At 37.0% G+C, this 14,900-nt stretch overlaps 1 protein-coding gene across 3 annotated transcripts in view; it reads right to left on the reverse strand.

The window, feature by feature from the left end:
* The window catches only part of SCN9A (sodium voltage-gated channel alpha subunit 9), an 85,580-nt gene that overhangs the window by 11,447 nt on the left and 59,233 nt on the right, over positions 1–14,900 (reverse strand). For 2 of the 3 annotated variants that reach the window (XM_036859013.1, XM_036859011.1), the window contains exons 18-23: positions 13,754–13,908; positions 10,206–10,379; positions 7,080–7,202; positions 3,107–3,388; positions 1,918–1,971; positions 867–1,004 (exon numbers count right to left, since the gene is read on the reverse strand). In XM_036859013.1, coding sequence (XP_036714908.1) covers positions 867–1,004; positions 1,918–1,971; positions 3,107–3,388; positions 7,080–7,202; positions 10,206–10,379; positions 13,754–13,908 — 926 coding nt within the window. Of the gene's footprint in view, positions 1–866; positions 1,005–1,913; positions 1,972–3,106; positions 3,389–7,079; positions 7,203–10,205; positions 10,380–13,753; positions 13,909–14,900 lie in introns of all 3 variants that reach the window. The other variant, XM_036859014.1, reaches the window with a different exon arrangement.

The following is a 14,900-nucleotide window of genomic DNA, read 5'->3' on the forward strand; positions in this document are numbered from 1 at the left end:
TGTCATTGAAGATGTAATTAAAATAAGGTCATACTGGAGTAGGGTGGGCCCTTAATCCAATATGACTGGTGCCCCTATAAGGAGAGGAGAGAGACAGAAAGAGAGAGAATGTCATGTGACCACAGAGGCTGAGACTGAAGTTACGCTGCCATAAGCCAAGGAATACTTGAGCTACCAGAAGCTGGAAGATGCAAAGAAGGATCCTCCTCTAGAGACTCTGAGGAAAGCATGGCCCTACCAACACTTTGATTTTGGACTTCTAGCTTCCAGAACTGTGAAAGAAATCAACTTCTGATGTTCGAAACCACCCAGTGTGTGGTACTTTGCTATGGCAGGCCTAAGACTGATACAGTTGATGTGAACATTAATGAAACAAAGATCTCAGGGGAGTGTCTGACTTGCAAATCTTAACTTTAATTACCTGTGTCATTTCTTCTGCTATAATATAAACTCCTTGAGCTCAGGAAAGTATCTTCTGTTGTTCTCTTTAAGTACCAGCCCAATACATACCACACAGAACAGTGGCTCAGAACAGAATACAGTAACTAATTATGAAACATGTTTTGAGTAAATAATTAGTTCACTGAATTTTCTTAATCAATCCTCTACAGGGAACATTGGAAAATAAAACTGAATAGTTGATGTATTTCTTAAAAATAATTATGACTTAGGAGATGATTATTTTCTGTGCAGAGATGAATGAGATTAAGCATATCCATCATTATATAGTAATCAATTACTTGGAAAATTAATGAAATTCTAATGAACTAATTACTAACTGACATCAAATTAAATTTCACATTGTATTTTTGGAAAAATAATTGTTCCTTTCTTTCAGTGCAATGACAAAAACTTGAAATACTTATCTTCTTTTTCTGTTGGTTGAAGTTATCTATGATGACCCCAATGAACAAGTTCAAGGTGAAGAATGACCCAAAGATGATGAAGATGACAAAATAAATATACATGTAGAGGCTGTATTCATATATGGGCTGCTTGTCTACCTATAAAATTAACAAAAGTTAGCAGTATGTTGACAATAAAATTCATCATTTTCTTTTTCACATGGTTTGACAAGGTAATTCAAACAGTGCTATCCTAGGTAAACGTGGTTTTTCAGAAGCCATAGTGTTGTCAAGGTTCAACATAATCATTCTTAAAAATTTATTCAACACTAAATAAATATTTATTACATGCTTACTATGAATATAATCTTCAAATTACTACAAAGGGCTTATCCACTGTAGTACTTATTCTCAGATTGTAGGACAGTTTAGTAAGTAAATGACCTAGTGCATAATTTTTATTTCCAGAAAAAAATAGTAAAAGAGATGATATCACACTTATATAAATCTTTTTTTTTTCATTTGATTACAGCAATGTCTTCTGTGGCTTTTGTGACAATATGAAATAGCAGTCTTCAAACTTTCTTAGTGTGTGACTAATTTCGCATAAACTCTTTCAAGGAACTTTAAAATATAAAAGCAGTAAAAACTATGAATAAAATATGTTATTTCCTTTTTATTTTGATAAACAAATATTTACTGAGCACTTATTATTGCCAGGCTGTGCTAAGCGCTCTACTTAACATTTTCTAGTTGGATCCTCACTCAGAACAATCCTATGAGGTAGGCGGTGAATTATTTTCTTTTCATAGATCAATAAACAGGCTCAGAGAGATAAAGTAATTTGCTCGAAGTCATATGCAAGCTTGTCTGATATGGTACAGCCAGAATTTAAGCCAAGCTCTGTTTCCAAATGCTGCACAGGTAACCACGAGGCTACCACCAGGTGGGTGTTCTTCAGTGTGTGTGCACATACCAAGGGCTCCTTGGAGCTGCTGTTTGAAAACAGCCTAACTAAACTAAGGAACTTTTCAAAATTGTAGAGTTTAGCGTTATGTTTACCAATACTTACGTTAACAGAATCAACTGCTGCATACATAATATCCATCCATCCTTTAAATGTTGCCTGTAAATATAAAATTTATAGAATCTGAACCTCATACTTTAAAATAGTCACAAGTGAGTTTAGTGTGTTTAATGTTACAGCATTTATTAAGTAATACTAAATTAGTGAGTTTTACTATACAGTCCTCCCTCGGTATCTGCAGGGGATTGGTTCCAGGGCCCCCCTGAAGATACCAAAATCTGCCCATGCTCAAGTCCCTTGCATTAGGCAGATGCGAACCCATGGATAAGGAGAGCCCACTGTATTTCAAAATACCAATTTAACATAAGATGCTGTGTCAAGGGAAAAAAGGGGAGGGACACATTACAAAGTCACATCCTAAATCTGACTCCTAGTTAATTATTGCCAGGTTGTTACAACTGCCTGTGAGTTTTGTACATGAACTTTTCATTATTTTTCCGGGGGGGGGGGGAGGAGAATTTTATGAATAACAAAGGAAACAATTTTTCTCCATATCTTAAGGATTCTCCATACCAGTGGGAAGTCCTTCTCATTTCCCTGTAGTGTAAAAGTGCAGTCCAAAACATGACTATTCGTTTTTGGACACAGTATTCAGATGGCACAATGGCAGGGGCTCAGGTGACTCCAAAAAGGTGGATTAATAACTCTACAATGCAACGACAGAACCCATGTTCTGTTCTCATGTTTATAGGCACATGTTCTAAAAAGACCAACTCGGGCTTCCCTGGTGGCGCAGTGGTTGAGAATCTGCCTGCCAATGCAGGGGACACGGGTTCGAGCCCTGGTCTGGGAAGATCCCACATGCCGCGGAGCAACTAGGCCCGTGAGCCACAACTACTGAGCCTGCGCGTCTGGAGCCTGTGCTCCGCAACGAAAGGCCGCGATAGTGAGAGGCCCGCGCACCGCGATGAAGAGTGGCCCCCGCTTGCCGCAACTAGAGAAAGCCCTCGCACAGAAACGAAGACCCAACACAGACAAAAATTTAAAAAATAAATAAATAAATAAATAAAATTAAAAAAAATAAAAAATAAAAAATAAATAAAAAGACCAACTCTATGTTTAAAGTCACAAAGTACTTTATCTTTAATTTTTAGTTAATAATTATATAAATAATGACAGCTCCTCCATCCAGTGTGCACCAAAATGTCAAGCATTCATAAAAGGAGTCACTTACAACTTGAAGCAGAGACAGGTAACCAAGTCCAACATTATCAAAGTTCACTTTCAGGTTCTTCCATCGCACATTTTGGCTAACATTCATAAGTGCAAAACACTCAGAACGATTTTCAACTTCACTTGTAGGAAACGGTGACCCATCTGTGGTGTTAACACACTGATAGAACTTGCCAGCAAACAAATTTACTCCCATGATGCTAAATATTAGCCAGAATATAAGACACACAAGTAGCACATTCATGATGGAAGGGATTGCACCTATGAGTGCATTCACGACCACCTAGCATTTAGAGGAAAGAAGAGAATGATTAGGATTAGTATGAATGTTAAATGGGCAACATTAATGAAACACAATACAGAATTAAAGAAGTTAGAAAAGCCACCCTTACATGTTTAAGACATAAATCAACCAACCAACACGTACTTATTGAATGCCTACTGTGTGCTCATCGGGACAAAATGAGACAGGAGCCCCTCGATCAATGAGTTTACAAAAGTACATGAGGATCACACAGTGAAACTATTAGCAACAATACAGAACAAATCACTAAGATTATATGACAGTTTAAATAAATGAAAAAAATAAATAAAAAGAATAAACCAAAAACCTGATATATGTAAGGTGAAGTCATAAAATCTGCATGCTCTAGAAAAGAAAGAAATTTGTAAATTTAAACAATTAAAATAAGTAAAATGTACATTTAAAGGTTCATAGTCCTAGAATTACCAGTGCTAAGATTCTCCCATATAGAGAAACTACTAGTACATATAAGCTGGAGTTAAGATTGGGAATCTTTTCACGGTTTGAATCCCGTAGATTTAACTGGTTCTGCTAGTTGTGTGATACGTAAACTTAATTAAGACCCTGGGACCTCTGTTTCCTCATCTACAGAACGAGAGCAATCTTTTCAAATTTATTATTCTAACTCTAAAAACACTTTATACATAAGCCCTTGGCTAAATATAGATAGTGCTGGCCTCAATTAAAACAAAAAATGCAGAATAGTTTATCTTTAATACTCCCTTTATTTCTGCTTTTCAGCATTTCCACTACTATTGATCACCAGTGCCTCTTGCCACCCAGTGCTCCTTCATGGCGACCACTGTAGCATTTATCACCCTCCAGATTTTCTTAATTACCTCATCTTTCCAAACTTACGATCTTCTTACAGTTGACCGCTACTCTGAATTTGAGTGCAAAGGTGTTAAAGAATAATTTGTTAAGTAAAGAGCACGTGCTGCCTTTTTTTTTTGCAATGTATCAAGCAGGATCCCTGACTACTTCTGAGATTGTCTAGAGCAGGAGTTGTCAAACATTTTCTTAAATATTTTTAGGTTTTGCGGATTATATGATTTCTGTTACCACTATTCCATTCTGCCCTTGCAGCGATAGATCATATATAAACAAATGGGCATGGCTGTGGTCCAATAAACTTCCTTTACAAAACAGGCATCCAGCCTGTAGGCTTTGGTTGTTGACCCTTGGTCAAGAACAACAGTTATTACCCTGGGCTTCATGGGTAGACATGGACCTGTAGAGGTTCCATGGGGGAATGAACTCATATGAAGAACATTATTATGGGTATGCTTTCTTTACGGAGAAATGACTTCTACTTTTATGAGATTCTTACAACGTACATGACCCCCAGAGGGTTAGGAAGAACAGAATTAGAGAGTAGAATTCCAAGTGGTCAGCTCTTTTTCAAGCCTACATTTTCATCCTCATTTCCTGCTACCCTCCCGCTATGCTTATAACCTAGGCACGCCGATCCTTATAGTCACCGCTCAAACACACCTTGCCTAGTCAACTCTGTCCTCTACCAAGTTGCATCTCTGCCTGGAATGCCCACCTGCCTGTGACTTGGGGCCCATTCTTTTAGTCATGGCTGCGAGGTCACCTCCATAGGAAGCCCCTCCCAGACCTCCCCAGGCAGCCAGTTTCATCTCTACTCCCATAGCACTGTGTGCTTACTGTTTTATAGCAGATGCCACAGAATAACTACTACTCCCCTCTCTGTCTCTCCATGACCACTGTCCTGACTCACTCTTGGGGGACTGGGGTCTATTTACCATTGTACACTTTTTACAGTACAAAATTTGACACATGGTTTTGGTGCTGAAAGAATGTGCATAATGATGAGTCTCTGAGGGAGATGGATACATATCGTTCTGATGAGAAGCCATTTGGAAAAGTCAGTAAGTTCAAGAACCTCAAGCCCTTTTAAAGGAAGCTAACTACAAAATGCCTCATATGCCAATCATATTTCATTGATTCTTTAAAACGATCCTGCAATTTGAAGAAACATCCCTGTTTCGCATGGCTAATAAACGTAACTAAATAGACATACTTGTCCCTCCAAATATATTAAAACATTCTCCTGCATCCAATTCACCTGCATATTAGATAAACAACAGAGAGCAAACAGGGTAAAATAATGGAGTGGCTTAATCACTGAGGGATGTATTAATATCTTGATGGGGAAGGTATATTACTTGACCATGAGAATGTAGTAGACGCTCTGCTTGAGTCCAGGGATCAGTCATAAGTTCTGAATAGATCGCAACATTCTACTAATGCTCAAAAAGAAAAATTAATGTCAACTCCAATACTACCGTTCTGTATAAAATGAAACTTGTAATTTCAATTCTTACATGACCAAAAGTACTTGACTTTTACTTATGAAAAAAAATCTTTGTATAATCATGATCTTTCATATACTTACATGGGGGCCAACATACACTGGATACACTAACAAGTAGAGGTTACAGTCATAATTAGGTCACAGTCATAATGTAATGAAGATCTGCTAGACTCAAACACATCTAACATTCATTCACCTGAGGCTTCAGATTTCTGAGCCCCATTCCAGAGTTTATTACTCAGTATATCTGGGGTGGAACCTGGGAATTTGCATTTCTAGTAAGTTTTCAGATGATGCTGACCACATTTAAGAGATGCAGTAAGCAAATTGTTCAGAGACTACTGTTAGAGAGGCAGTCGGATAAATAAATAAGTACGATGCAATATAATGAGGATGTTATGTGCCTGAACATACAGGAAGGATGCTCAATTATACCTGGTGGTGGACAGACAAGGCGCATTTAAACTGAGGCTTAAAGGATGAGTAGGTATTTACTATATTGATGAGTTAGGGTTGAGATAGGGCAGGGAGAAACATTCCTGGCCAAGAGAATGGAGGCATGAGAAAGCAGGAATATATCTGGAGAAGAAGAAATTCAAGGAGAGAAGCAACAAATGAGGATATAGACTCATCAGAGAAAATAAAGAATGGATTTTATGAAGAAGTTGCTGGTTTAATACAGCCCTAAAGCTAAGTTGCTGGTAGTCATTATTTATCTCACCTTGTTTTTTTCTGCAAAATGAATCTCTTTTCAGGTACTATGCTGCCTACTGCAAATTAAGTAAAATCAGAGCTTTAGTTTTCTCAAATACAATTTGGAGCTATTTCCACTTTCACTGAGCCATGTATTTAAAGAATGAAATTAAAAGTGATGCCTGATGCTACTTCACTTCTCTGTCTTTTCTTATGCCCCACACCCAGGGTAGTTCCTTAAAAAAAAGTTTGAGCACCTGATAAAGGCAAGTCCTTCATGACTTATATATGAGAGATGCTGTCAGGACTAATAGTGTCCCCTTCACCTGAGTTTCCTAGCATAGGAAAGATTGTCATTTAGGAAGGGAAAAGTCACTTATTTGAATCACTGCCTCACAATATAATATGGAGGCATTACTGTATTTGATTTAGTCTTTGTTAGACAATAGGCACTGAAACACTGCATGTATATGCACATGTATACACACTTATATACATAAACAGCCCATATATACGTATATATATGCATGTGTGTGTAAATATAAACAGTCCATAATTCCTACATACCCATGTTTTCATATTTTACACTCCATTAAGAAATATGAATATTATATTAGAAGTTTAGTATTTTCTTACCCTCATTCCTTCAAATCTAGATAAAGCTCTCAGAGGTCTTAAAGCTCTAAGTGTCCGAAGGGATTTAATGGGGCCAAGGTCTGAGTAGCCAAGAGCGTTTGCGACCAAAGTAACCAAAGAAACCTAAAAAAGAAGAAAAATTTCATTAATCATTTCAATGAAATAATAAAGCATGAAGAGAAAAAGTCAATTTCAAAGATCACTAAGAGCAGTTCAACAAGAACAATATGATTTTATACATAAAGTTATCTACTTATTGTCTAAAAATTGGATAAGATAGATGCTTTTTAAAGGAAATAGATTTAAAGGAAAGTTAAGCTAAATAAGATGAAATAATAGAAGGAAAGTAAGTTATTTCTTATATCTGAATTAAAAAAATCACACATGCTTTTCACACTTTTGTAGTCAATGGTTTTGTACTTGCTTATTTTTTTTTTTAATTAATTATTTATTTATTTATTTATTTTTGGCTGTGTTGGGTCTTCGTTTCTGTGCATGGGCTTTCTCAAGTTGTGGCAAGTGGGGGCCACTCTTCATCGCGGTGCGCGGGCCTCTCACTGTCGTGGCCTCTCTTATTGAGGAGCACAAGCTCCAGACGCATGGGCTCAGTAGTTGTGGCTCACGGGCCTAGTTGCTCCGTGGCATGTGGGATCTTCCCAGACCAGGGCTCGAACCCGTGTCCCCTGCATTGGCAGGCAGATTCTCAACCACTGCGCCACCAGGGAAGCCCTGTACTTGCTTATTAATCCTGAACATTTAATTAAAGCAACTATCAAAATTTCAATTGGAATAAAGCCCAGGGCATAACGAAGTGTGTGATTCTGAAGCTAAGTTAAAAGAGTGTGGCAATCACTCAACCAAATCTAAGTCCCAGTATAGAGCTTTTTCAAAAGCATTCTGAAGACTTATGACTTTGAGATGAGGCAAATTCCCCAGAAGATTATTCTGACCTACAGTTTCTCAGAATTGGCACCAAAGATCTTCCTATCAATAATTAGTGGGAGAAAATCTCAATTGTACTGAAGACAGCACACAAGTAGGTGATCTCACTGGCTTCACCATTAACATAGACACACAAGAACTTCGTCATGTTAGACGGACCCTCCACAATCACCATAACCAGTATCCAACAGAAATTTGTGTTCTTATCGTAAGTTATCTCAGAAGAAAGAACATGGACAGAAGTAAAATCAATACATGTTTTGGTAAGGAGCAATGAGCTCTTCAATGACCCAAGATCTGTATTGGTAAATGTATTCAGTCTTTGAATAAGTTCCATTTAAAATATCCATTGTTTCACACTGCGTGCAGCAGGAGGCAATGCCTAAGAACAATGTCTGCAATGCAGTTGATTGGAATTAAGTAATGACTGAAAGACTGAAGTTTTCCAGGGAAGATTAGGAACAACTGGAGAGTCAAGTTCCTTATGTTTAACTATTGAAGGAGTAGAAAAATTTATTGCTTGCAAGTTCACTACTGCTGCTATCAGAAACACAGTGAACTGATTTTTGAATCAGGATGTGTTGAAGTGTTTTGCTCTCATACAGTTACTTCTAAATGTCTCACTAAATGTAACATAACTCTTTGTTTTTAGGTCTTCATGCTATGTATTCAGAATTACTAACTAATCCTCAGTATCACTCTTAGATTGACCCAGTCATTCAGGTCCATTATTTCCCACTTACGTATGCTTAAAAAAATGTGTATTTTTTAATCAGAATAATAAATGTTCCTTTTTAATCAGAAAATAATAAAGGTTTAAAATGTCTATTATAATTTGAATAACCCCTAAGGAAATGGTTAACCTGATCTCCAAACCATTGTTAAATGAGTGTTATTATATTGAATATATGTAGTCTGTAACTGAGAACATATGTATATGCATATATTTATTTATCTATTTATGTATACATGTGTATGTGCATGATATATGCCCCTATTGATGAATAATGCTCAGTCAAGTAAGTTTCAACTAATCAGGAAGCTTGCAGAAATCAAACAAATCCATCCTCTGAATATCAAATCAAAAGAATATCAAATCAGGTTCTGAAACCTGAATATGTACCAGAATCATCTGGAGAGCTTATTACAAGAATTTTCTGGGTCCCAACACCAGAGTTTCTGATTTAGTAGCACTTGAGTGGGACCTGAGAATTTGTATCTACAACAAGTTCCCACCCACATGTGCCAATGTTGTTGGTTCAGGGATTACACTCTGAGAGCAACTGTGCTAGATAAATTTCTCAATTTTTGAGAAATAAAAAAAATCTCAGCTCCTCCCCCAAATCCACATGCTTAGATTTGCACCTCTATCAGCAAGCAAACTGAGTGGAGTTTTGCTCTCTCTGTTGCATTATGAAAACATTATATATATATAATATAATTATATGCGTTATGTGTGTGTATATGTATATATATATACACAAACACACACATATATATATAATTTATTTAGTTAGTTTTTTCAAAATGTTAAATATTTCAAATTGAAGCTATATAACTTCCCTGAATTCTGCATATTACATACCCCTAAATACTGAGAAGCACTACTTCAGATTTTCAAATACAAAAAAATTTCATTATTAAATAGCCATATCTCTTTCTTAACTAAAAATAAATTCAACTCTACTTGTAAACTTTTTTTTTAATCTGAGAGATGAAAAGAACACTGACAATATTTTTAAAAGTTTCTGAATATCATATATTTTATAATTTTTAAAAGATGCAATCATATTTACAGGTTAAGAGAAAAGAAATAATCCACATTCCTTCTATTATTTCTTCTTATTTTGGTTATCCTTTTTTTAAAACTATTGTATTACAAAAGTGTTCATCTTACCATTCATTTTTCTAGGCACTAACTATGTAACGTATATGAAAAAAAGGTGAATCAAAAAATAATCAAACATGAAATCATTAACATAAAGTATCAAAAATTAAATATCTCATAGAGGAAGTCTGAGAGAACATAGGAGATATAACGTATAGCTATGCCTGCCTTGGAAAAAAAAATCTTTTTGCATATTACCTATCTAAATATGATAATATTTAACATTAGTGAAGGTTTTTGAAAAAACTTATTTGTAAGAATAAATCTCCCTTTAAAATTTACTCAGAAGTACCTACATCGACAATTAAGAAATCCAGCCAACACCAGGCATTGGTGAAATAGGTTTTATAACCATATGCTATCCATTTTAGAAGCATTTCCAGAATAAAGATGTAAGTGAATATCTTGTCAGCATACTCCAGGATAATCTTAATGGTCTTTTTCTTTTCAATATATATATCTTCAAAAGCCTGTGAAAATAATATTCAGATTTAAATTTGCTACAACTTAAAGCTTATGATTCATGACAAAAACAGGAAATGAAATTCTGATAAAGAGACCACTGAGATATAATACTATTACAGGCCAGCTGTCTTTCTTCTGGTTTACAGTTACTGTGTAACACTTAGTTCTAGCCTTTGCACCAGTGCAGGGGGCTGATCACCAGAGGTCAAGAGAAAGAGAGTGAAAAAGAATGAAATTATTTATAGTCCCCTAAAAGAACCATGATCTCTGACACATTCAGGGATTTCCACTCATCTGACTCCCCTTTTATCCTCCTTCAAATTAGGTAAGTCCTAGTAATTTAAGACATGATTCCAGGGTCAGCCCCTTTTATAAATCTCTCTAACCCTGCACTCTACTTCGACACAGAAGTAGGATTTAAGCCCTCTCCTTCAGCTCTTATGTGCCTGTACATTCCCAGTGCCTAGCACTGTGTCAAGAACACAGCAGGAAAGGTTTGCTAAATGAATGAATGCAGTAGCTTAATAGGGCTATAGAACACAGAAGATGGTTTCTTCCTTTGAATTTTGCACCAATATTTTATCATTCATTAAAAGTTTCAGCTCTACAAATCACTGTTATATTTATTACATCAATGTGACATCTTTTAACACTTTCCAAGAAATTTTAGTAAGTGATAGACGATGATACTGTGGTCATAGCCACAAGGCCCGTGGGAAATAATTTGAATGGACTTAAAGAACTGATCTCACTGAAGCCACTGAAAATGACTGCTGACCTAAACAGGTCTAAAGTATTAGATTTTTCTCTTTCAAGTTTAAACAACATTCACTTTGTTGGAGAAAATGAAAGCAAAAGGACCTGTATCCTTGGTGGTTAACACTGGACTACCTGTCCACAGTCATGGGCTTGTGCATTCTTATTCTTCTTATTCCAAGTTCTTATATCAATACTTTAAAAATGATCCTTAGCACTTTTGGAGAAATGTAATCCTCAATATTGAAGAAAACAGAGAAGTTGGAACAGAGAGAATGGACAGATCCATGAAGATGCTGAGAGAAGGTTCTACCAGCTAGCAGAGGTTCTAAAAGACAATGGAACTAAAAGGCAAGAACTGAAGTCCAGCCCTCAGGACTCTTCTGCTTCCCTTCTCCGAGTTCTGGAGGAATCAGGCAAGCTACCTAAACAAACTCTGGCAATGCCTCAGTCCTTGAAATGCGAAGACAAGGAAGGGGCTTGATAACAAAGAAGAGTACACCTTGCTCCAACCCATGGAGCCTGAAGCAGGATTCTGCCTGCAGAGATCCTACCTTCTAGAACTAATCTTGTGGATGAGGGAACAAGGAGGCAAGGAGGTCGCTGTGTGAGCTCGGCCAAATCTGAGGCATAGGCCTCCCTGTTACTTATTTCGGTCACCACTCATTTGTTTCTCCCCTTTCTGAGGACCCACAACACAGTGAAAAGATACTGTGGCTTTGAATTTAGACTTCAGTTATACCTCTGCCATTTACTAGCTTTGGGACATTAGCAACTTTTAAAACTCTGCACCCAGCTTTCTCATTGGTAAAATGAGCAAAATACTATAATCTCACAAGATGTTTGAAAATTAAAGAAGAAAACCTATATAAAGATCTTGAAACACAATAAATATGTACTCAGTTGGAGCTATTACTTTTTATTTATTTTTATTATTAATTAAGGTACTATTCATTAAGTAAGGTATTTAAAAAATCTAGCTCAGTTAGCAAACTCCCTGAGTGAAAACACCAGTTTCTTGAAATACAGTTCCCTTTTCTTCCTTATATGATACATTTGAATTTCAGTTTTGAGAATGCCCCTCCCGCAAAATGTCATCTTCCTTTTTAGACAATTTGAACAAGGGATTACTCTAACTTTTTCTTTAATTTTTGGTAATCTCCTTTCTAAAAGTCTCAGTCACATATGTGACTCAACATGACTCATCAACTTCCTCAGTTATTAGGAATACAAGAAAATGTAGATGTTATCGAGACTCCTACTTGCATTCCACCAGATAAACAGAGCAGCATTTTTCTCATTACATCTTCTGTTTTCCGATAGGAAATTTGTTGGCAGAGGCAGTGCGCTATGCGCCCTGAGCATCTCTGCATGTTCCTGTTGGGCAGGCCAAGAACCCAAGGCCCTGACTGCTCCTTATCCAGGTCCTTTCTTAGGGTTGTTTTTGCCACAAGCAACCTTGAGGGATGAGGTAGCGTCTCCTTCTGGGACAAAGAGCAAGTCTGCTTATTGCTTGCTATAAAAGAATGGGTTCCCTAAGCTCAGTGCTTCTCAGCTGTGATGCGAACACACTGTATGTGTACTGTTCATTTTAGTCCCTGTTATGCCCTCACTGGACTTGGGGACAAAGGGAACCAACACACATATGCTAAAGTTCTTGCTCCTTTCTATGCCATGAGTAACAAAGTCCTTTGTCCCTGACTCGGAAGCCTCCCATCTTCCACCAGCATCCATGAAACAGTAACAGGTTAACTTTCGTAAGTGAAATCAAATCCCAGATCCATAAACCTGTCTAAGAGGAAACTTACAAAGTTCTTGAGTATTCTGTTTTTAGTAAAATGGAACGTCCAGTGGTATCTTTAGCTGGAACTGGGCTTTTCTAATGGCTCATCTATATTCGTGTCAGCAGGAGAGAAGAGCAAACAAGAAAAGGCTCAGGGAGCTTCTGACTCTCCCAGATCCCTCTCAAACCTCAGAGAAGGCACTTGGCACAAGTACAAGAATGACAGACCTATCCCATTCTCACCCTAAAACTACAGTCTATTTTCCCTTATGCAAGATGCTTCATAAGCTGACACTGCCTATCTCTGTCACAGTATCTCTGGTCACCACCCACCTGCCTGGATTTGCTCTTCCTCCCATGACACCTTCTATAGTTTGGGAACTGTTAATTTCCTGAATGTCTCATGCTATTTTATGCTTCACTCCCCTCAGGCCACCTTCCTGGCTGGAAAATTCCTATTTCTTTCTAGATCTTGCAAAACATCATCTACCGTTCTGAAATCCCAAGCAGACAACTCTTCCTGCTCCAGAGCTTAATCATGCATATACTTCACTTACAAACATATCCCAATTCTGTATCACTTGTGCCTCTCACTTCCCTAATGCTCTCTGAGCTCCTTGAGAAAAGCACCTGGATCTTATCCAACTTTGCATTCAGGGCAGCAAGAATAATGCCAGGCATGGAGTAAATATTTACTGAGCTAAGTAAAATTTTGTCCTTGGGACTGATCAGAGGGATTAATTTTTAAGTAAAACCATCTGCCATGATATTTTTATCTTCAACTCATCTATTAAAAATAATGACTTAATTGATTTAAGCCTTAGATGTCAGATCACTTACCAGAGCACCACTGCTGAGCAGGATCATGAGAACAATGAAGCTTTCAAACCAACTGTGCTCAACTATCCGATAGCAGGTCTTCCTGATGTTCCACCAGATTTTTCCTTTCCCTGATTCTGTGTTAATTTGGCAGCATGGGAGCCTCCGCACACAACCTGGCAAGAAAGACATGCATGTAAAATCTGGATATTCAGAATACATAAAATACTTAACATACATCATTTAATGCAAAGCGCTCCTACGATAGTTCCTCAACCAAATAATTTCTAACACTTACACCTGAAGCTTCAAATAGTTTCAACTTGGATGCTGCCTTTTCTCATCTCTTAACTCTCCCTGGTGTTTTCTTAATACTTGTATCAGTAATTTTGAACTTGGGATGTATTCGTGTTTTCTGTTCTTCCCTAGTTTCTCATCAATCTCCTCTACAGTGTTTAAACCACATATTGTTCTTTTTATTACTGCAGCCCTAATGCAATCCTAATACACAATGAGCAGTAAATAATTACTGGTTAACGAATGAACTAAAATCTCAAGACAAAAATGCATTTCATGGCCTTCTTGATACGAATTTAGTCTGCAGTCTGGTGCTGCTTCAACTCCTCTATAAAACACCCTTTGAGAAAGAGCATTCTATGTAATACTTTAAAAATTAGTAGAAGGTCCTATAATTCAGTTCAAAAGAAACAGATCTTGATTACAAGAATCAGATGAAACTGTTTCAAGTACTATAAGTTAAAAACAAATCTGATTTTGGAATCCCAGATGCAAAACACACTGCTATAAAAAACTGAAGAATATTTTATTTAAAGTTGTTTAGGTTAATTCATTCATATCCCCATCAAACATTTATTGATTAACCTTTTACTCAGCTGTGTACATATTTCTTCTCCTCAAGATATCTATTACTGGTTTTTGGTTAGGCGGCTAGATATAGAAATAAATTACTATAACTGGATAATGCAACTAAAATGACAGATATGCTGGGGTTATGTTTGATAGCTTGGAAGAAATTCACCTAACCTGGCTTATTTGTTGAGAAAGTGAGGTCAGAGGAGGTTTTCTGGAAGAGGTGGGACCTGAATTGAATCAAAGTATTAGCCAAAAAGAGTGGAGTGGAATTCCAGGCCAAGAGGCAGCAAAATGT

This window comes from Balaenoptera musculus, chromosome 7, assembly GCF_009873245.2.
Source record: "Balaenoptera musculus isolate JJ_BM4_2016_0621 chromosome 7, mBalMus1.pri.v3, whole genome shotgun sequence".
Classification (NCBI taxonomy): domain Eukaryota; kingdom Metazoa; phylum Chordata; class Mammalia; order Artiodactyla; family Balaenopteridae; genus Balaenoptera; species Balaenoptera musculus.